The 23,674-nt window shown below is 39.5% G+C and overlaps 1 protein-coding gene across 3 annotated transcripts; it reads right to left on the minus strand.

Annotated features, from left to right (window-relative positions):
- Positions 1–1,287: 1,287 nt before the first annotated feature.
- Positions 1,288–22,626, minus strand: tmem184ba (transmembrane protein 184ba). Of its 3 annotated transcripts, none has more exons than XM_088069631.1 (10): positions 22,267–22,626; positions 22,146–22,211; positions 15,843–16,076; positions 14,994–15,159; positions 9,164–9,254; positions 8,796–8,963; positions 8,396–8,565; positions 8,107–8,301; positions 7,489–7,515; positions 1,288–6,011 (listed from the first exon to the last, which is right to left on the minus strand). In XM_088069631.1, the coding sequence occupies exons 1-10, from the start codon at positions 22,390–22,392 to the stop codon at positions 5,782–5,784; spliced, it is 1,473 nt and encodes a 490-aa protein (XP_087925757.1). In that variant the 5' UTR covers positions 22,393–22,626; the 3' UTR covers positions 1,288–5,781. The 3 variants fall into 3 exon arrangements, with proteins under 3 accessions (XP_087925757.1, XP_087925758.1, XP_042363761.2); XM_088069632.1 differs by having other exon boundaries at positions 5,373–6,011; positions 22,146–22,191; positions 22,267–22,404; XM_042507827.2 differs by lacking the exon at positions 7,489–7,515 and having other exon boundaries at positions 5,373–6,011; positions 22,267–22,623.
- Between the last annotated feature and the right edge of the window lie 1,048 nt (positions 22,627–23,674).

The raw sequence follows: 23,674 nt of genomic DNA on the forward strand, positions 1-23,674 counted from the left end.
GATCAGCAGATTAACTCGAGTTTTAAGTAGAAATAGAGTTTAAGTGCTTAAATGTTACTTTTTAAAATGTGAGAATCATCATTGCAAATTCACTAAATTAGTCATAAAACTCTAATTACTGCCTTGTTGTGGTAAGCCTCAGCGTAACACTCAAATTACACTTCACATCCAGTAAAACACAGATGCTTCACACAGAAATTCAATATTTGACCAAATGTCTCCCCTTCTGTCACTGGGTACTGACGTTGGGAAATGGTCTGAAAAGCGCTTTTTTGCAAAACATTATTATGTCACAGATGTTAACCTTTGACCTTTTTTTGATTAAAACTGTATCCTATTAGACATTTGTGCTAAATGTTGTCATAATTAGCATATGAATTCTTGAGTTATGGCGAAAAACAAATTCTGTGAGCTCACAGTGACCTTTGACAGCTATATTCTAATCAGTTCATCCTTGAGTCCAAGCAGAAGTTTGTGCCAAATTTAAAGAAATTCCCTTGAGGTGTCCTCGAGATATTTATGAGAATGAGTCCACTGTTGAGTCAAATTTGAGAAAATTTCCTTTCATGATTAATCTATTTACATTTTAGTCTTTAAAGTGTCCAAAAATTGTAAAAAAAACCCCCAAAAAAACAAAACAAAACTAATCACAGTTTCCTTGAGCCCAAAGTAACGTCTTCAAATTGCTTTCATTGTCCAACCAACAGTTCAAAACCCAAAGATTCTTCATTTTCTGTCATAAGTGACAAAGAAGATTTTTACATGTAAGCTGATTACAGCAAATGCATGACATTTTTAATTGGAAAAAATGACTGAAACAGTTAATCAATTATCAAAATAGTTGGCGTTTTTATTTTTTATCGACTAATCATTGCAGCTCTAGCATGAACCATAGACAGCTACCATGTTACTTATTGTTTTGTTTCTGATGGTTGTGTCTTTTTGTCCGATAACTTAATGTGTGCTCACCTTTTGATCCGGATGTGCAGGTTTTCTTCTTCCTCTCCAAATCAAATGGACCAAGTGATTAAAACTAGTAAAAACACAGATAAACCAGAGACATGTTAAACTATCATGCTTTTGCTGATGCTGCATGTTGCAGAAAGCTGTTAACTACAGTAACCGATGCAAAAACACAAGAGGCCCAATCCAGAGCCAGTGGTCATTTTAGCTCTGCCTGTTCCACACACATCTGAGGTAACAACAGCGTTAATGATTATGGGCTGCAGGACTCTACACACTGGACCTTTAAATCTATATCACAAAAAAAAACCGATGACAGTTAACTTACATATCAGACTAAATATCTTTTATTATAGCATCAGATATTTTTCCATTTTGACATAAAATAAGCAGCTTTATCAGATACAAAGAAACCCTAAAAAGTCATTGAAATAAAAAACACAGTTATGAAATAAAAATACAAAACTAGGTCTTTTTTTTGTATCCCGTGCCCCGTCTTTACAGCATATATGACTATTTCAACATACACCACTACAGCTCCTGTGGACAGCACTTACATCTGTATTTACAACATCAGTCTGCAGCTGGATTCATTTACACCAGGACGTCTCACACATCGCAGAGAAAGAGGACGAAGCTTGAGAGTGACTTATGGCAGCCATAGTGCGGTGCGCCTGACATATATCATTGTTTTCACCCTGATAAGACTTTTTTCTTTTAGGTTTGAAGCATGAAAATGTCTACATTTACAGAAGCACACCAACCGATGCACAAAAAGTTCAAACCAAAAATAACTGCAGTTTACCCACATTTATAAAAAGTACCTACAAGGTCATTTTTGCTGAATGAAGCTCAGTCATGGAGCGACCCAGTTACACAGACAACACTCAGCAACGTCTAAAAATAGGCCGCTGTGCACAGACGTGGCTTCTGTCCTATTTAAAACCAACATGATGTCAGGCAGGAGCAGAAATAAAAAGACCTATGACCAGTCTGAGGCTGACTTCATCTCTCTGACAGATAAAAACCTGCAGCTCAGACAAAGCCGGCACATGGGCGGCGAGCTTTAAATGTGTGATAACTGCCTGACTGCGTGGAGATAAGTGTGTGTGCGGCTCCTCCACGCGGCCCCCTGGTGTTCACATGGGGCCACAGCAGAGCAGTGACAGCAGTTACAGTAAACACGTCGGCATGACTCATTCGGATGACTCAATTATATTTTAAAAAAAAAAAGAGAGAGAAAACCAGCTCTGGCTGTGGTCAAGTTAAATCGGACAAAAAAAGACTGACTGGAAGAAGAGAAGAGCATCCAAGTCATACAAAGTTTACAAGTTATTCACAGAATATTATAAAAAACATATTGTAAATGCACAAGATTGAAGTGTGAATATATTTTCCATAGTATTCTGCTAATATGCTGTTTGTTTTTCGCTTTCAAAGAACTGTATAATGTGCAAAAAATGTAGTTAAGCTGAAGATTTTATGAGCAGAGCACTTACAATACTGACACCTGACAAACACAAGAAAACGCACGTCCTCTCGGATGGATTTTAGTCTTTCTTTAAATATCCAAAGCCACTCCAGAACACCATACTGACAGACGGATTGGATTATTTGAAAACCTTGAAAGTGACCCTTTAAAACCTGGAGTGACATCATTTTCAGACACCTTTCACAAGTATTTAAAACTTTGAACCCTGAGCAAATGAGTGCAAATTCTTTTGAAAACATGGGGAAAAAGGTAACAAAAAACTTTGTAAGAAATTAGTAGATTTAAGTCAAGGGAAAACAAAAAAGCAAGGGAAAAAATATAATTTGAATGATTATAATTGCATATTTAAAATTAAAGTTACAGAATTATAATTTTTTTTGTCAGGGTAGGGTTAGGGAACTAATTTTCTTGTACTGTTTACTAGCCTGTTTTTTTTTTTGCTCAGGTTTCAAGGGATTAAACTCCTGAAACAAATTTAAAGGTATACTCTGCAGGATTGTCGGTTACTGTTTTTGAACACGTTTGTAAGCAGAAGTGAAACTAAAAGTCAACCCCAGTTTCACTCGTTGAATGCTATGATCTGGCTTTTTATAAAGGGGGGTGCACGCCCACAAATGTCCCAAATGCAGAAAATACCAAAAATACAGGCAGAATCTCTGAAGAAAATACATCGCCACACACTTGACCCTTTTCCACCAGCATTGTACTGGTTCTGTCCCAGTTCCAGAATCTAATGCTGTACTGTTCAGAACATTTCCACCCAAAAATAAATTGCTTTGAAACCCAAAGAGTTAGTTCCCTAGCTAGAACCAAAAAATAACAGATTTTCTTTGACCTGAGGTCCCAACCATGACGACATTAGTGTCATAATCTACAGGTTGGAAAGACCCAACAATGGAGATGTGAAGTGAGAAATCTTTGGGAAAAAGCGTGCGGTGGTCTCATTAATAATTGGTCCATGCTTGTTTTTGGATTAAAAAGAAGTAGATCATCATTACAACACACAATTTTGCCTCCACTGAGCAGAACCAGTTCAAGCAGCAGTACTAATCTGGTGGAAAAGGGGAAACTGAGAGCGGGTCATAAGACATCAGTATATCCATAAACTCTTTGCATTTTAAATGTATTTAAACAAACTTGTAATTATTAAAAAAACGGCACTGGAAACATCAGAAAACTAAAAATTGTAGAAAGTATTTATGCACACTTACATTTTTGCAGTGTTTCAATTGGTTTGAGCTTTCAGTCTGTCAGACCTTCATCAGAGCGCACATGAATCAACACTGAACAGGCAGCTGGGAGGAACCAACCCGTCTCATCAATGACAAGATGCAGACACCTGTGCACAACCCTGGTGGTAGAAGCTCCACCCTCTGGGAATTGTAGTTTTTAGCGCTGAGCAGATCTCTGATTTACAATGGATTATGCCAGATCCATCTCAAAGCCCCATTTTTGATTAAATAGTTTGGCACTAATATAAGTGCTCCACCTGTTTTTGTAACAAGTATGGCTTCCATTTGTATGCCTCACGAGATGCCAGACAGTACTTAAGAACTACAATTCCCAAGAGGTGAAGCCTTTACCACCAGGGTTGTGCACAGGTGTGTTGCATACTGCCAGTGATTAGACCGGGGTTGGTCACTCTAACCTGCCTTTCCAGTGTTGACTCATGTGCACTGTGATGAAGGTCTGATGGACCAAAAGCTCAAAACAAAAAGTCAGACACTGCAGAGGTTTAAGTGTGCTGAAATCTTTTCTACAAATTATCAAATAGAAAAAGTGCAAGTTTGTATTTATCTTTTCCTCTTTGAAACCTAAATTTCAGCTTGACTTTAAATGTCTGCGTTTCACATTTTTAATTTATAATAATATTAATTCAAGTGGACGTTTGTGCCAAACTTGAGGAAATTCCCTCAAAGCATTCTTGAGATATTGTGGTCATGAGAATGAGCCGGATGCAAGGTCAAAGTGACCTTGACCTTTGATCACTAAATTCCATTCAGTTCGTCATTGAGTCCAAGTGGACGTTTGTGCCAAATTTGAGAAAAATCCCCTGAGGCGCTCTTGAGATATTGCGTTCACAAGAATGAGCCCTACAAGGTCACAGCGACTTTTGACTACTAAATTCTGATCAGTTCATCCTTAAGCCCCGGTGGATGTTTGTGCCAAGTTTAAAGAAATTCCCTAGAGACGTTCTTGAGATATCACATTCGTGAGAGTGGGATTTAAAAGGTATGCGACCCTGGCCTTTGACCACCAAAATCTCATCAGTTCATCATCAAATCCAGGTGTAATTCTGTGCCAAAACTGAAGAAATTCCCTTGAGGCGTTCTTGAAATATCACTTTTTTTGAATGTGCCCCTTAAACATTTGGAATCCTGTATACAGAGGACACATACAGCTCCTCTACTGAGAAACAGCATCTACAGTTAGCTTTAACCTATATTGCTCTTGTTTTTCCCTCAGTCTTGTTAACCTACATAGAGGCCTGCAGACTAGCTGAGTGAACCAGCTCCAGCTTTAATCCCGCCCATTCATATAACGCCCCAATTACACCAGTATAATCCCAACCAGCTCTGCTCCACTCCTGGACCAGATGACTCGTAATCTGCTCTCATGTGTTCCTCTAAATATCAGTAACACAGTGATCCATAAAACTGACATAAACTCTTGTTTATGAATTGGTTTCCCTTTAAATCCATCGCCACACTGCAGTGAAGGCTGTCCCTTAAAATCCCACATTGCACCAGGGGCTCCCCAGTTTACGTATAATTCATCTGTCTGTGTGTTTTCCGCCTAACTTCACATCACATTTTCATGAGTGCTGCAATAGTGACAACAGCCTCTGTTTAATTGAAGCAGAAAAATATATCTGCAGAAGAACTATTTGTTGCAAATTAATATATTAATATAAGTAAAAGTTCAAAACATTTATAAAATTCTGACATTTTCTATTTCCAGTCCTGGAAATTCAGCTTTTAAAAAAGATTTTAATGGCAGAAATGACTATCTGAAAACAACAGGGAGTTCAAAATGCAAACCAAAAAAAAAAAACAAAAACAAAAAAAACACATCCATTAGGAAAATTACACCGCCACATGACTGAGCTGAAATTAGGCCTCTGTCCGAGCCAGAAAACTTCCAAAAGTGAAGTATGATTCAATGTGCAAGAGTTTGACACACAAATCCTTTGTGATCAAAAAACAGGAAAATGAAACGTCTCAGTGATCATTCACACACTGAAGAGGGACGGCTGCACAGGAGGATCAATAACCATCCGCCATTAAAACAGTCTGAAACAGATTCAGCTGTGAACGTGTCCTGCTCTAGAACTCGTCGTCGGAGCTGAGCAAGAGGGTCTTCTCTGTGTCGCCACGGCTGCTGACGGCGCTGTGGGTGCGAGTGACGGGCGGCGGCGCCCCCTGCTCCAGTGTGGACTGCTGGGTGTACTGCTGGTAGGCCGGAGAGAAATTGTGGATGGCGTCCTGGACCATGTCGCCCGGGTTCATGGTCTCCTTCAGGCTGCTGGAGATGCTCTTCATTGGGGCACGACGGCCTGCGGGAGGCAAATGAGATGAGAGAGTTAGAGGTGAGGAGAAGAAGTGAAAGAAAGAAAACGGGGTTAACAGGGGGAAAAGTGTAAAAAGGACATTGGGGAGAGGAAATAAAGGGTGTTTAAAGGCATAGGGGTGATTTAGAGAAGAGAAATGGAGAGGAAGGAAAGAAAAAATAAAAAAGAGAAAACATTAAAGAAAAGTGGATTTATGGGGATTTAGGTGGGAATGTGGGGATAAATCAAATAGAAAGCGATAAGAGGAAAGAAATGTGAATAGAGGAGAGGATGAAGAGAAGTGATTTAATGGAAGGAGAGAAGAGTGGAAGAGAAAACTAGAATTATTATCTAATCAGTTCATCTTTGTGTCCAAGTGGACGTTTGTGCCAAATTTGAGGAAGTTCCTTCAAAGCGTTCTTGAGATATCACCCTCACGAGAATAAACCGGGCACAGTGACCTTGACCTTTGAACTGCTAAATTCTAATCAGTTTTTCACTGAGTCCAAGCAGATGTGTATTTGAGGTAATTCCCTAAAGCTGTACATGAGATACTGTGTTCATGAGAATGGGACGTATGAGGTCACAGCGATCTTTCACCTATGACCACCAAATTCGTATCAGTATCGTTGAGCTCTAGTGGACGTTTGTGCCAAATTTAAAAAAAAATATCTCTTCAGGCGTTCTTGAGATACCATGTTCACCACAGGAATGAAACAGACATAGTCACAGTGACCCTTGATCACCAAAATCTATTCAGTTCATTATTGAGTCTTATTATTATTGAGAAATGGACGTTTGTGCCAAATTTAAGGAAATTTCCCCAAAGCTTCCTTGAGATGTTACAGTCACAAGAATGGGATGTACGTACGGGCAACCCTAAAACTTATTGCCTACGGCCACAGGCCTGAGAGGAGGCATAATAAAAAGGGAGGAAAACATTAAGGAATGTGGATTTATCGTGATTCAGGCAGGGATGTGGAAGCAAATGAAGTGAAAAGTGAGGAAAAGAGAAGAGATAATAAAGAAAACTGGGAGGAGGAGTGATTTAGTGGAAAGAAAGAAGGGTGGGAGAGGAAAAGAGAGGACAAAAATAGAGAGGAGAGGAACACAGTGATTTAGAGGGCATTGAACAGCGAGACAAAACCAGGGAATGGGTCAAAGAGAATTTGGGGAAAAGGAGGAGTTGTAAAGGGACAGTGGATGTGATTTAGAGAGAGGGCATGGAGAGGGACATAAGATTAACTACATAGTGATGTAAAGACACAAGGCAGGAAGCAGCAGTAGAAAAAGGAAAAGTAAAATAGGATGGAGATGAAATTAATAGCAACACCTACAGGCAAACAGAACCAAATCACATTGGACGAAAACAAAACTTACAGAAACTTCATACCTCTCTGAATGATACAACTAACTAAAAACAACATGAAAGAAAAAGAGGGGGCTGAATGTGGAGTGAAAACGTCATCCCTGTTTAACCTACCAAACTCTCCGTGTGTAGGAACAGGTCCTTTACCACGCAGCAGAGAAAGAAAGAGACAAATAAAGATGGGTGTGTAGACACAGGAAAGCAAACCCAAACAAAAGAATCAGTGACGGGCAGAAAAAAACCCAAAAAAACCCAAAGAATCAGTGGGGGAAGAAGTAAATCGAGTTGTGGTTGAAAGAATAGAGACAGATAAATCATGCCGTAAGACAGACAGGAAGAGATAAAGAGAATATTTTAGGTTTTCCCTTTTGTAAGACATGCAGTAAACTCTGGTGTGGTTTACCTGCACAACTTCATGTTTGTTTACTTCCTGTCAGCTCTATAGTAATGTTACGTCTGCCTCTGACCTTATCCATCAAAGTGATTTCTCACCCTTAAATTAAGCTGGCTACTAAAATGAAGAGCAGCACCGTCAAGTTTATTAGGCGGGCGTTCAGCTCCTCAGAGCTTTACTGCTCACTTTCACATGATAATGTCATCATCAGTCACTTTAATTTTTTTGATGGTTCTTTGAAGCACCAAGAGCCATAGCGACCTCATGTTATTTTATCTCTGAAAATCAGATCACATTCAAAACGTTGTGTACTTGTTTCTCTCTCTCCTCTGTCTCACCTTGTGAATCGAGACTCTTGTCCATGTAGACTCTGTATGTGAAAGCGTGGCGAAGAGCCAGTGCCGCGAAAAACATCTCGATGCAAATGATGAAGTTCTGATAACCAGCAGCGACTGTCCCCTCGCCGACGGACACCTCCACTGAGTTGATCTGAGGGATGGCCCCGCACTTCTCCAGGATGGCGAGCAACATGCCTGACCACAAACGATAAGATAGTACACAGTGAAGATAAAACAAAAACGTTATATGAATAAAAAGCACGATGTGTATGGTGTAGTTTAACCCTACCCTGCCAGAAGGAGAGGAAGATGACGGATTTGACCATCAGGAACTTGAGCATGGGACTGTACGGGCTGAGCAGCTCCCTGGTGGAGAAGTAGAAGAGGAAGAGTGCGTACAGGGACAAGCTGACGGAGATGTTGTTGATGATGGTCACGTACAAGTAACCGCTGGCAACGCTGTTGAGAGAGAAGAAGTCGGCCAAAACGACATCAGTGGTGCTGCTGTTGATTTTATTATTGTAGGTCATGCTGAAAGCCAAAATCTCCCATTAGAGATTAACGCCCCAAACTGAAACGATTAACTCAGGAGCCGATCAGTCTGGGACATTCAATTAACCTGAAAATTAAAAGTCAGGCCAGGCTCGGCTTAAAGACCTCTCATCTACCTCCCTGTCTGCAGCACTTACTTAAAGTCTCCGTCCTTGTATTTGCCGTAGGCCTGCAGGATGACCGTGATGACGGCCATGAGCGGTTTGACCACGCAGAACTGCAGAGTGGCCTGCTTACAGAACCGAAGGAAGCCGATGGAGTAGGCCTTTCCCCTCAGACAGCAGGTACCGTACATACAGCTCGACCTGATGAGACAAAACAACCGCTTTAACGCTGTTTCTGATATTTGTGTGGAATGAAGTGTGCAGGAAAACGGAAAATGTTCACAATAATTGCTTTGAAAAAAACAACAACACATGATCAAACACCCCTGTTTCATGCTAGGTTGGAAAACTAATACTGTTTTAGAATCTAATTCTCCCAACTGGAGAAATGTGAGACTCACTCGATAGGTTTCCCTCTGATCTCAGCCATGATGGCGCTCTCTCCTCCCAGGTATTCGTAGCACAGACTCAGGAAGTTGTAAATCACAAACGCTGTGGAGAAAAAAGGAGAGAAAGGGTTGGTTGTTATTGTTGGCTTGTTTTTGGTTGCTATTTGTCTTTTAGCTTGATCTTGGAATTGTGTGGTTACTTGCACCAAAAAGTGCGAGGACCCTATAGAAACATTAGGAATTATATTTTTGTACAATATTCCCATTTTTGAGGGGCTAAAGGTGCTTTGAAACTCACTTAACTTTGCACACTCATCAGAGCTGGTGAAAAATTTGATATTTTAGGGATTTCATGCTCAGGTGTCAAAAACAGATCTTTAGCTCCCCCTACATTTTTTTTTAAAAAGTAGCCACCGTGGTATGTTCCACTAAGATGTACGAACATTTGTATGCACATGTAACATCCCATGTATCCCTCCTTGGAAGTCGACCAGATCCACCTCAAATCTGTTTTAAAAATCTTTTGACGATGATGATGCTTCCTGGTGAAAATTAGGAGTTTTCTTCTGACTGCGTTGCTGTGGTGCACATTTTGCACATTTCGCAGTAAAATAGGAAGTTGTTGCGACAAAATGTCATTTCCAGCAGCACTACTTCCTGCAGTATATACGATTTCAATACTTCTCGCAAACTCTGACAAAAACTGCACCAACTGGTGTACCAACAGCGCCCTTGACATGCGCAAAGATGCAAGGGCGCGGTCTTCATCTCTTGCATCTTTGGTTTGTATTGTTGTTTTCTATTTATTGGTCTTAAAAAGACAACATAAACACCACCAGGACTCTGAAAATGAGGCCACTAAATGGAATTTAGCTATCACACTTTTCCTATTGTGATGTGTCAGAATTTCTTCCTCCATGACTAAATGGAGCCTTCTTATCTTATTGCCTTCTTATTGTATTGCTTTAAGACATAATCTCAAAATGATCATGCGAATAATTACTGTAGCAAATACATTTTTACTGTGTCTGGAAACAGATTTAAAGCATGAGGAAATTTTGCGCAACAGTAACTTCAAATGGCAAATGTGAGAAAACTGTTAAAACTGTAATACCACAGACTAAAGAACAAATAAGAGTGAATCATTCAGTCGCCCACGGACCCCCGAGCTGCCACGCAGAAACACACATCACTTCCTGTCACACTTGCTTGGACAACATGTTGCACAGCTATTTACATGTAGTGTTCAACAGACTGATTCCTGTTCAAAAGCAGCAGCCGATAACACTTGACACCAATGGAAAATGTCAGATTTATACTATTTCAGCATGACAGTATGACAAGGTGTCACTTCTTAAAAAACGTTTCAGAAACTGTACAAAGGCCTGACCTCAAAGTTTAAAGAGGATTAGACACCACACTCACTCTTATTGATTATAGCCTGGCACGTCCTGTGTTTGTTGTTCAGCCTGGTGTCTGTGTCCAGGACGCCTGGTGCAGAACACCAGAGGTCATACTGCATATTCCATTAATTGAGGCCATCGATATGTGGGCTCCGGGCCTGGTAGTTGCAGAATTGGCTATTGAGTACCCGCTGTATTCCAAGAGATGGACTAGAATGTGCTGAGTTTCATAGAGACTCAGGGTCAGCCAGCAGACTATCTGCTCAACAGTGGAAATGGTACACGGATAGAAGAACAGCCATCCAGAGCCGTTTTCTTATAAGAGAAGTGTCTTAATGACCTTGCCTGAATGATGAAGATGAAATACGGACACCAGAGAGCAGCATCCATCTGGTGAAGAAGATGCTGCAGCTAGATACAGAGCAGGTTCTTCAGCATCCATTCTTACTTGCAGCCTGCCACCCTGACATCACTCTGCAGGACCAGTGAGCATTTATAGCAACTTGAGTAGATTCCTCTTGTTGAGGAAGATGGAGTCAAATAAAATGACACTACAGAAAATCCGCAAGCACACCCTATCCAGATCAATCTTCGTCCTACTCCCTTTTTTCACAAAAATTAATGCATGTACAAAGTTTTTTTTAAAAAAATGGAAAAACCTGTTAAAAATAGCTGATGGACTCCTTTTCTTTGGCCAGTAAACCGAAGCTGTGTGCACAGCTCTGCAGCAGACAAGTATGTCTCTGAGTTTGTGGGTTTTTTGTTTTGTTTTTTTAAACTGGTGTGTCACATCCAGCGTCACAGATTTGAGTTGGAAACAGTTTAATAAACAGAGGAAAGCAATGTGGAGACTACTTTGGCCATTTCTTGCTTGCCATCTCTTGTTTATTCAGCCTCTCTTTCAAAATTGATGGACTTATTTGGAGTGATGATGGAGCGCTGCTTGGGCTGAGATGGAGGGTATTTTCTGGCAGCCTGTCAATCCATTCATCAAAACTAGGTACTTCCTTTTTCAGCCATTTCTTGGTTCGGGATTCCTTACAGGCAACCAATAGATTTATAACAATTATTTATCCTTTTTCTCTCCATTCAAGTTTTCCAGACTAATCAGGTACATGAGCTCAAAATTAAGTGATTTGGGCTGAACAAACACTTACCAGGATGTCGTGGATTTTAGCCCAAAAAAGGGGCTAAAGGGAGACACCTCTATGAAATATTGAAATAATTAACATCTTTGTCCTTGAAAGATTACCAGCAGTCAGCCTGATTTGAATAAGATTTCTTCTGGGCAGGAATACAGAAAAAAAGAGTGACAATCTTCCAAGTAAATCTCTCCCAGATTGAGGGCTTGTTGTTTTCCATTGTTTTCTAAATATCAGATTAACCTCAGTTTCACATTTAAGTTTGTTGATTAAAATTGTTTGGGGGTGAAACTTTAATACAGAATGGATTGAGATGAAATAAAACGCTATTAAACATGTATCAAATAAAGAGAACAAAGCACAGATAACCGAGTTGTGTTTCCATCTGTACTTTACTGGCTTACACAAGCTTAAAATTAAATCTTCCCTTTCCAATGAACACTAAATTATAAGAGGAATTTATTTCTGACTCAAGCTGCAGAAACATCTTCACTTCCTGAGCGAGAAACTCATCTCAGATGGATAGAAGATCAAAACAAACAAACACACACACACACACACACACACACACACACACACACACACACACACACACACACACACACACACACACACACATGCACACACACATCTCCCAGAGTGACAGATCTCCACCTGACGGTCTCTTGTGACCAGTGGATTATCTCTGCGTTGTGCTGCTTCAGTGAGACGGTGATGACGACCAAAGGGCTCATAAAAACACAGCCAAGCTAATCCTGTTAGCACATACTCTCTTGGGGGAGGGGATGTGTTTGTGTGACTGTGCGGTAAAATGAGGTGAGTGTGAGAGGGGTGTGTATACATGTGAAAATGTGATATATCCTGTGTGTGGGTGAGACGTTCAGGAGGATGTTTGTGTGTCTCAAAGCAGCTGTGGTGCTGGCAGTGATTCTTGTTACATCAGCTGTTATTATTATATTCTCCTCCCCTAGCTGACTTTAGCTCTACTCCACCCACACACACACACTCACGTCACTGACATCATGCCTGTCAGACAATACTCAGGTGATAAGATGCCTTACATGCCAGTTCCCTGTCTGACTAAGACACAAAGCGAGCGCACGTAGCTGAGTAATGACAGCTGAGCCATTGGACTGGCTCACTGTGTTTACCATCTTTCACTTCTCTCCAAGGATCCCGACCGCAGCACTAGTTGCCACAGTGACACAGTAGGCCGACATACAATGAGAACTTTGCGGCAAGTTTGGTTGGGAGAATCTCATTATCTGATTCTGGTTGATGAGGAAGATTTGCGAGCGCGGTTGCCATGCAACAGGTTGGCCATCCTCGCTCAGGAAAAGCTCTGGGCTCAGCTGTATTGTGGGAAGGCAACGATGAGGCGATAACAAGAGGAGAGGGTGGAAAAGTACTGAAAAAGATTGAAGGTGCGGGAAACACAGTAAGGAGAAAGGAGATTACGTCAAAGAGAGGAGGAGGATGAGAGCCATCTGTCTGAGGGAGTGATATGATGACCACGACTGACAACGCTTCCTGCCAAAACCACAGCCTCTACTCCACATTCATGTGACATCATCGACTCGCCATCACAGGAAGTGACGCCCGAGCTCAGTGTTACAGTGAGCGGCCTATTTCAATCCTGAACATCACAAGTGAGTCTGGAGAAAAAGGAGCGGAGGCAGACAGAGGCGTCAGAGATTTAAAGCGTCAACAGTGTTTGTTTTGTTTGCGTCAACTGTTTGCTCAGCAAAGCTGCCACATCAACTTTTATGACCTGAGACAAATATTCCTGATTCTGCAGTGAGCAGTGAGCCCCTCATCCATGTTTACATCATTTCCACTAGATTCCAGTCTCACCAAGTCAAAATGATATTAAAACTGCATATCTGAGATCTACATCCATGGAGATGTGTACATTACAAAAACACTGAAGCTGTAAAACACACTTGAAATTGGGAATTATATCATATGGACACTTTACAATCAGTGCAGATATTTAAAAAATTCCAAACAAGCAGAACAAGAATCAGCAAGACTGTGGTGTTTGAAGACAAGGAATTACAAACTAGAATGTGGGACCGTTACAATTTAAAAAAAAAGTCCCAGTCACCAAGACACAGATATTATGTATAGACTCTATAAAATGTTTGAGTAAATTAAGGCCCCAAAACTTCAGCTTAAGGACTAATGATACTTATAAAATTGAATTTGAGGCATTTTAAGACATTTTAAGGACCTACAAGCACTCTGCAAAATCAAACTTTTTTTTTTACTCTATCAAGATGGAGAGTTGCAAACACGCTCTCCAGTGAATGTGAAAGGAAAAGCCAACACCAGATTGACTCGCCCCTGTATTTGTTGTTTTCAGCTCTGCATCTCTAATGTACCTGCTGACTACAGTCTGGCACCTGGTTGCTACCTCACCTGAGTGCTTGGGGGTATAAGCTCATGAGCATCACAACCACAGAAAATATGAAGAAAATCAAGGCAGAGAGCAGAGTTTCTGCCAAAAAATACACCACCACGCACCGAGAGCGGGTCAGAAGTGATGATTAAGAGGGATTACATCTGTGTGTCTATCTAGATAATGTTTATTTTATTTTTTCTTTCTTATTTAATCCTGCATTGTATATCATTAAAATCCCATATTTGTACTTTGAAACACCTACATTTTTAACACCTGAGGTGTCTAAGTAAGTAAATGTAGCTATTTTTTTCTTTTGTTGTCTTTAAGTTTATCCTAGTTATTGATCATATTTAATTAATAATTTAAATGTTCACCAAGTTCACCCCCTTTACAAGCAGGTGAACTAGAGGAAAGATAGGAATCTAATAAGGGCGAGAGGGTACTTTGCTAAATAAACATTGACAGAGCGGCTGGAATTAACTGTTAAGGATGGACAGACTGTTCTGCTCCGATCACAGTGTGTTTCAACAACTCAACTGTAAAAGATGCTCACAGTGAGCTGGTAAGGATTTTAATCAGTAACTTTTATCCACTGATGGTTTCAAAGTAAAATACATTTTTATTCAAGACAACTTTAAGTGTCTCAGGACAGAGTAGGATAGCTACCAAACACGACGATGTTAATGCCATTTTTTTTACCTAATGTGGGGTGTCTATGGCTATTTTTTGGTGCAACCATAAGAGCCTTCCAACAAGCATGCTTAGAGCTGTTCTTGTGTACTGCACAGTCACAGCAGTTCATCGATTTCCCCCGCCCTCTGCTGAGCCAAACAAAACTGCATCATCCCTGCGAGCCTCAAACTGAGCTCCACAGAATGAAAGCATGTCCTTACCCTCATAGCAGTCCCTGACGGTGTCGAAGTACACATAGTACTGGTCGTTGGTGAAGAAGAGGAGGCTGAGCCAAGAGTCAAAGGCGTAGATAGGAACGATGAACAGGATCCGCACGATGTGGCGCTGCTCCCTCGGTGAGCTGTAGAAACGCAGGTGCATGTAGATCTGGGACAGACAGAAGAGACACTTTAAACATTGAAATTGAGACTTATTTAGGCAAAATAGACTTTTTACACAAACAACTGAAATCGATACATTAGATAGATAAATTACATTAGAATAGGGTTGCATGATTATGGCCAAAATGATTTTCGATGATTGACGTTTTTTCCACTCAGTATTGAAATAACAATTATTTATCACAAGACAGCAAGTCTACAAGTCAGGTAGGAACAGAGTTTTTATAATATTTAAAACAAGGACTTGGAAACTGAAATATAAAAATATAAACTTTCCAGTTATTATGAAAATGCTTAGGTTTTTGTCCTGTGAGTCATTAATGTCTCTTTGCAGTCTTGTCAGTTTGTCAATGTCACTGACCTCAACAATCAATACGTGACATTACCTCACCGACATCATCTCACAGAAATGTGCGAACCGAAAAAACTGAATCTATTCTGCTTGTTGTTTTTTTCCACACAGGCTTTTCATCCTCCTGGATCAAGTTTCACCTTTGTGTGTGTGTGCACATTCATGCTCTGTATCACAAACACCTGCGGAGAGATGTTGCCAGGCAACCCCTGCCCTTCTCTGGGCCTGAGCAGATGTGTTTGCAGAATCACATCACACGCACGCACCCCTGCATGAACATTCGCACACATATGCACGCACACACACAAAACAGTTACCTGGTGACAGGTGAGGATGAGTGCGGTCCAGACGAAGAAGCCAGACACAGCCTGTGCTGCAGGAGTCATGAGGAAGATCGGCTGGTCCTGGCTCAGCAGTGGGGCTTCGGGGAGCCATGAAATGTTGGGGCCCGTTGGGGCTGCGGTCGGCGGGGGGACGGCCGCTGCGGCCAGAGGAGAGTCCTCCCCCAGCCTCTCTGAGAGCGGTACATCTCGCCTCCACAGCTTGAACATCTGGGGGTGATACAGATAATAAGGTGTCATGTGGAAAATCTTTTTCGTGACTTAATGCTGTGACACAATTCGACAAGTATGAGCATTATGTTTCAGGAGTAATCATCAACCTGGAGTATAGATCACACACTCTGTCAGAGATGTAATGCCTAATCTGAGACAGCAGAAGATAAACACAGATACACTGCAGGCCACAATGAGTCAAGGATGTGTGTCATTAGAACGGTATCTGTGTTGGACTGTATGGAGAGAAAATACGTTTTTGTGAGTTCCTACATCGCCCAGAATGCCATGTGACCACTTCCAGATAACATGCCCAAACATTCAATTGTCAGCTGTGGTTTTAGGTGAAGCGTGTGTGTTTTTAGTTTTTAGTTTACAGACAGCACTGTGTCATTTAGTTGCACAGCATTCTGGTGTTTTTTTGCACTGTTTAGTCTTTTATGGCTGATATTTAAAGCAGGACTGACACAAGGATTGTACAGACTGGGGCAAGTCAAATTCAAGCACTTTTAAGCACAAATTTTTCATTTTTTTTCCAAAACCATTTGTTAAGTGAGCATGTGCAAATTCATAAATGGTTCAAAGATGCTACAAGGGCCTTAAATTAACTTATTATTAATCATCTGGTTGTTATTATTCAGGTATATGATTTGCAAAGGACAAAATAAAGGACAATAAACAGAGCGCAGAGCACAGTGCCGCAACTAACAAAAAAAAAACTATTTAACAGCTTCACCATCAACAGACACACACACACACACACACACACACACACACACACACACACACACACACACACACACACACACACACACACACACACACACACCACACACACACACACATAGCTGCTTATTTACAGCTCAAAACTCGTGTTAATGGCTAATTCTGCTCTGGTGTAAGTGTGTTGTAGTCTGGCCAAATATCCTGGCACTGACTATTTACTGGCATTTGCCAAGTAATTGGCGTTCTGAGCTCATAGCGCTCATGCAGCATTGGAGAATAATTACAAGCACAGCCGTTCTTGGCTTCCTAAAATATTTTCCTAATACGTTTCATAAAAAAAAGTTATTATTCTGTTCTCCTCTCAATTATCTCATGTACTTTTTCAAGGACCAAATAAAAAAAATGTCTAATTTCTGAGTTATTCTAGAATTTAAAAATCTGAGTGACAACTTCAGGCACCTTGTACGAACCCTGCCAACAAAACCTGACATTTAAAGGTGAAGTTTTTAAAAATCAAATTACATTGCACATGGACTCCCAAAACACACTAAAACAACAGTATTGACCTAAAAATGTTGATTTACAGCATACAAAACATGTTTTCCTACCTCATATGCACACACATCTTTCCATATTTTAATAAAATGACTTAAAACGGTACAGAATTCAGCTGCTATGGTTTTTAACCTGAACAAAGATATCACATCACTTCATTTTTAGTCTCTATAGAAAATGTTAGATTTGAGATTTTTAGAATAAATTTTATGATTTCACTGTTAGTAAGATGGTCTTTCAATAAAAACTGGTCTGTCTCTGCAAAAGAAAGACACAAATACTTTTAAAGTTGGTGCTACATGACCAGAGAAAACAGAATAAGACTGTGACATTCACTTTTGCTAAAGTGATAGAAAACCTACAACTACCAGAATGCACTGCACTGTATTGGACCATTTGTTACAAGCCAGCTGCAGTTGTGTCAAACTGATGACTTTGCATTATGTCACCCACCAGTTCCAGCATTTATTGCTCTGCTGTGGAGCTGTGCATTCTGGTAGTTGTAGGTTTTTTGTACCTCTTGAGCAAAAGCTTCAAATTTCAAAAGTGAATCTTTCTACAGTAGGGCAAGATCAGCTTTATGTGAGGACCCTGTCTTGTTTTTTTTCCATTTCCTTTTTAAAACTTTTATGACATTTCATTATTTTGTTTCCTTGTCGAGCTCTTTCTTACTCTGTTTTGAAAAGGGCGTTATAAATATATTATTATTATTATTATTATTATCATTCTTGTTGTCGAACAAGGATCAAAAGCCTACAGCCAAATTTAGGTTGGAAAAAAATCGTCCTGCCACTTCAAGCTCCTGAAAATGACTGGACTTGAAGTGGCCAGGGGACATATTATGTAAGCAATAGCAGCTTGTCACCGTCCCCAAGGTGACACAGTCATGGTTTCGGGGTAGATTTGTTCTTGCACACAGACAGGCAGCTGTCTATGGGACTGAGCTTGAAGATGGAGACCCTGGTGTTGTGGAGGTGGAATAGGGGCTGATGCACATAAATCACACACAAATAGAGGGAACAAATGGGTTCCTAGCCTTAAGAAATTTAGATTTAGAAGGAAATTTAAGACTAGTTTTACAATTACCCAAATTGAAGAAAACAGAATTAATGCCTTGCGGTTATAGGCCTCTGTGCACCAGTAAAGCTGCATATACAGCTTCACTCTATATCTGTGAAAACACTAATGCTTCACACACATCTTCCCCCCCGCAGCACATTAGATCTATACAATCAACTGAGATTAGTGTCACAAATTCAGCATCTGACCTAATATCTCCCCTTCTGCTCCTGAGATATGACATTGAATAATGGCGAGAAAAGCGTTTTTGCAGGACATTATAATGTCACAGTAAAGCTGACCGTTGACCTTTTGGATATAAAATGTAATCACTTCATCATTTTATCCTATTAGAAATGTGTGTGAAATGTTGTCATAATTAGCATACAAAATTTTGAGTTATCACAGTGACCTTGATCTTTAATCACCAAATTGCAATCACTTCATTCTTGAGTGAAAGTGGACATTTGTGCCAAACTTGAGGAAACTACCTCAGGGCATTGTTGAGATATTGCATTCACAAGAATAAGGTGGCTTCAAGGTCACAGTGACCTTGACCTTTTACCATCAAAATTTAATCAGTTCATCATTGAGCCAAAGAGAACTTTTGTGCCAAAGTTGAAAAAAAGCCCTAACGGTGTTCTTGATGTCCACAAGAATAAGACAGATAAGGGCATAATGACCTTGACTTTTGACCACCAAAATCTAATGAGTCAACTGTTGTGTCCAGGTGAATGTTTGTGCCATTTTTTAAAAAATCCTTCAAGGTGTTCTTAAGATATCAAGTTCGTGAGTATAAGATGGATGCAAGTTCACAGTGACCTTGATCTTTAACCTATGACCACCAAAATTGAACCAGTTAGTCCTTGATTCCAAATGGACATTTGTGTCAAATTTGATGATATTTTCTCAAAGCGTTCATAAAGGCATCAAAATTTATATTACCTATTATTTTAAAGTTTTATGATGCAACGTCAGAAAAAAGTGTTTCCAATTATCCTACTTCAAATATTGATTTAAGTCATTTTACTTCCAATTACAGCCTTATTAATAGATTAATTAACTGAATGCTTTTTAAGATTTTTAAGGATCTGTGGGAACCCTGGAATAATAAAAAGAGTGGGTGTATGTGCTAAAAATGGTCACTGAATGAGAAACGGGGGAGAGGCTATGCTTCATGCTGACCTATGATGCCTCGCCTGACACACATAAGTCACTCAGCACACTAAACAAACGGCAGGAACCTTTATTCCTTTACAACACTAATTGCATTAAAATCAAGTGATTTAATTTGGTGGTTGAATAAAATGAATTAAGCTGCTCTTATATATGAGACTGAGAGGAGTTTTGCTGTTTGTGTGTGTATCAGACAGCAGGTCATTTGTATTGGTTTGCCAGGGATCAGCAGATCCACATGTCAACAAGGAGAAGTGAAGGCATCAGCAACCACACACACACAAACACACACAATGCCAGTGACAGTGAAATGATGCTGAAGCAAAGGGACATCTGTGTGTTTCATTTGAAAGGCAAAAAAGGTCATGGAGTCTCTCACACACAGAGGAATAATATATCAGAGAGGCAGGCGGGGGGTTAGGAATAAAGCAAAGCAACAGATGGAAAGGGGTGATGGGGGGGCAGACCGGTTGTGTTTATAATTCATAATAAGTAATGATATGGGTGACAGCCAGACTGGATTATCATACTGGTTGGAAGAACAACAACTGGGATTTATCCAGCACAAAGGCTCTAAATCAGTTTCAGTCTTTACTTCCATAACAGTGGTTTTATTGTACAGCTGTGAATGAGCACTGTGGGCATATTTGACTGACTGATATGGAGATAGATCTGTCTCAATAACATTTGTGTGAACAGATCAACTATCTTCCATAAATACAGAAAAAAGATTTGTAAACTCAAAAAATTGCAAGGAAAAGTGGGAAAGGTGACAGGAAAATTCCCTGTAAATTAGTTAAAAATTAAAAAGAAAGAGTTGGCATAATTTTTAAATGGGAAAAATGACAAGAAAACTATCATTTTTAACTGATAATTATTAAAATTATTTTATTTGTTGTTTTTCTATTTGGCATTTTTTCAAGTAATTTCCTTGTTTTGTTTTTGTTTGTTTTGTTTTTTATACCAATTTTTAGCCTTTTTTTGTACCTTTTTAAAAAGTTATTGTTAATTTTCCTGTTAAATTGCTCTTTGTGTTATTTCTTTTTAAGTTTTAGGCAAAAGCCAATTTGCTCAGGTTTGAAAGGGTAAATTGGTTAACAAATAAATAAAAAGCAGATATTTGCAAATTTAAATTTTACACTTGTGGGTTTACATTTTAAATTTATGTGTGTATTTCAAGATCTGTTTTATGTTTGTCAAATATTTTTCTGAGTTTACAAATATTTTTTCAGGATTCGTGGAAAGCCTTTTATATTTACAGATGACACATTAACACATGGGTTGTTGATCTGTTCACACAAATAATATTAAGAAAAATCTGTTGCCGTATTTGTGTATTAGCAGATCTGACAGTACTTAGACACATGATGTGGGACGAACATGTCTGTCACAAATAAAACATAACCAAATTGAGCCTTAAATAGTGATATTTCATCAAAATCACTTTACTCTACATCTCATTTAAAATTTGGCCAAAAAAGAAGGGAAAACATAAAAAACAGCCCTATTGTGGTGGAAGGTGTTTACAGATAACACATTAATGCATGAATTGTCAATCTGTCCATACACATAATATTGAGACAAATCTATCTCCGCAGACAGATACGGGCACTAAAATGCAAACAAATGAACCACAATTACAGACTGTTCTGTTTGTTATCAGAGGTGGGGCGTGACTAGGGTGTGATTTTATTTTTGCTTTTTTTTTATCTTGACCCTTCCTGAGCACAAATATTTTTCCTTGAGCCTCTCTGGGTGACTCTGGGAAAATGCATGACCCTCCCCATCACCTTAACTTAGTTGTTAGATTTTAAAACTTTGCTGGCTGTGGCTAATTCTATTTTTTTTTCTAATTCCTGTTTTTATAGTTTCTGGATACGACAGATGGTGTAATTTGGGGGATATTTAACTAAAACATGCCGGTGGTAAAACACAGCCATTACAAATTGTATGTCCCTTCCCTGAGACTCATTAAAAACATAAGTCCCTCCCCAATCCGGAAAAAAAAAAAAATGATTTGACATGTGCCCCCCTCCCCTTTTTTTTTTTGCACCACCCCTTCAGTCCCCTAAATAACAAACAGTCCCTAATATCACACAAATATGGACAAAGATTTGTGTTAACAGATTGACAACACATGCATTATTGTGTAGTCTATAAATATAAAACACCTTCCAAAAATACCCACACATTTAATCTAAAAAATATCTTGCAAATATAAAAATAAAAAATAAAAAGCACAAACAAATGGATAACAGATATAAAAACAAGAAAGACTGCAAAAAATGTGTAGAAATTGAATTCACAAAACAAACAAACAAAACACTGGGTTCACAGAAACCTGGCTGGTGAAATAAGTACAAAATATGTCCATTTATGTCTCTCCCCTCAGTCAAAATAATAAAAAGACAACTCCCCTGTGCTTAAACAATTGCCCCTCCCTTTTAGCACCAACAGCCTCCCTCTCATAAATAACTAACAGTCCCTAAACTTGACTGGTATGGACGCTAACATGCAAGAAAGAGTAAAAAGTTATGAACCACCATTTACCTTATTGAACAGCCACCACAACAGTTCACAGACTTGAATTTTAAACCTGGAATGTGAAAAGAGACACTTTTAGCAGGGTAAACACAGTGTTGCGTAAAGCTAAAGTGTTTTAGAGGCTCACCTGGTAACTAGGCTGCTGCTTTAAAATCCGCCTCAGCTCCGTCAGCCAAACTCCCGACCAGAAATAACCCAGAAACGGCCTTAATTCCTTCTCAGAGTCGCCGTTGCACCGTTGCTCCCCGGACATCCATGTTTAACGTTCGGCGGACCGCTCCGTCAACCTCTGCGTCTGCCGCAAAAACTTACCACTTAAGTTTGTCTAACATGCTAAACTACTTCTCTAAAATCACTTTAGCCCTTCTGCCTGTGTTAATACCGTCAACAGTCGGTGTTTGTAGAGTTTGACTCCGTCATTCCTGTCCGCTCCTCTCCCTCCACTCCGCTGACTTCAATCCCTTTCGGATTAACAAATCACAACGGCTCCACCCACTCTGCGAGGACGAGCCCGTTCAGCCAATCACACAACGACTACCATTAATGACCCGGAAGAGGGCGGGGCTTTCTTATTGGACACTGAGCATGCGCGGGTCTATTCTGGGTCCAGCACGACCTCACTATAATACATCTATGGTCCAGCAGCAGTGGAGACGTGGGTGATAATGTACAAAAGACTCCCACACACTCAGTGATGAATTATCTGTTTACTTCCTGTCCTAACTCTGCACTCACTGTGTGGGCAACAAATACTCAACATCATAATAATTGGTATTATATTCAGCTTTCATGCACATTTTAACCAATTAATTTCCATAAGTTTTCCATGTTTTTAATGCAAATATATTGTCATTTTTTCCCCAACTTTTTTTTATTAGCAAAGAAAGAAAAAACATGAAGTGTAAAGTAGTGAATTTACAACTACAACTATGGTATGAACTTTTTCTGGAGTGATATGCAATGCTGGCTTTATATCCCAGGAAGATTGAGGTGTCCCCTGTGACAAGCAGACTGTAAAATTTGGTATTTGGGCTGAAGACAATGATGCTTTGTTTTCAGTATTGTCTTGTTACTAAACTCAAACTGAACCATTGGAATCATGAGTTAAAACTCTATGTAAGTCACCGAAACTTACAGACTAGAAAGCTCTTAAGTTGTTTTCATTACTAGATATGTTCAAGTTCATTTGCGATAGCCCTGTTTTCATTTTATAAGTACACATTTTTAAAAAAAAAAGTTTTTTGTTCTTTTTATATCATTTTGTTTCTGTTTTTTATATTTGTTTGCTTAACCTGAGGCAGAAGCAATTCGATAAACAGGACTTAAAAATGTGACTTGTTTGTTTTTAAATATACATATATGTAATAAAGAATTATATTATAAAGAATTAAATAACAATGACAAAAAAAATATAAAAAATGGCATGAACGAGGAGGAATCATCAAAGATATATGAAGAAAAACAAGGTGGCCTACCAAATTTAACATGACATGTATTGAACATAACAGAAGATACAGAAGAAAATACTTCAGAAA

Source organism: Plectropomus leopardus, chromosome 19 (assembly GCF_026936395.1).
Source record: "Plectropomus leopardus strain MGB_pleo_1.0 chromosome 19, ASM2693639v1, whole genome shotgun sequence".
In the NCBI taxonomy this organism is placed as follows: Eukaryota; Metazoa; Chordata; class Actinopteri; order Perciformes; family Serranidae; genus Plectropomus; species Plectropomus leopardus.

Coding starts and splice junctions, on each gene's coding strand:
- tmem184ba (XM_088069631.1), bottom strand. CDS start 22,392: ATGTCCGGGGAGCAACGGTGCAACGGCGACTCTGAGAAGGAATTAAGG. Junction 8,566..8,795: donor TACAAGGACGGAGACTTTAA/GTAAGTGCTGCA, acceptor CTCTCTCAACAG/CGTTGCCAGCGGTTACTTGT. Junction 7,516..8,106: donor CAAGAGTCTCGATTCACAAG/GTGAGACAGAGG, acceptor TGCGTGGTAAAG/GACCTGTTCCTACACACGGA.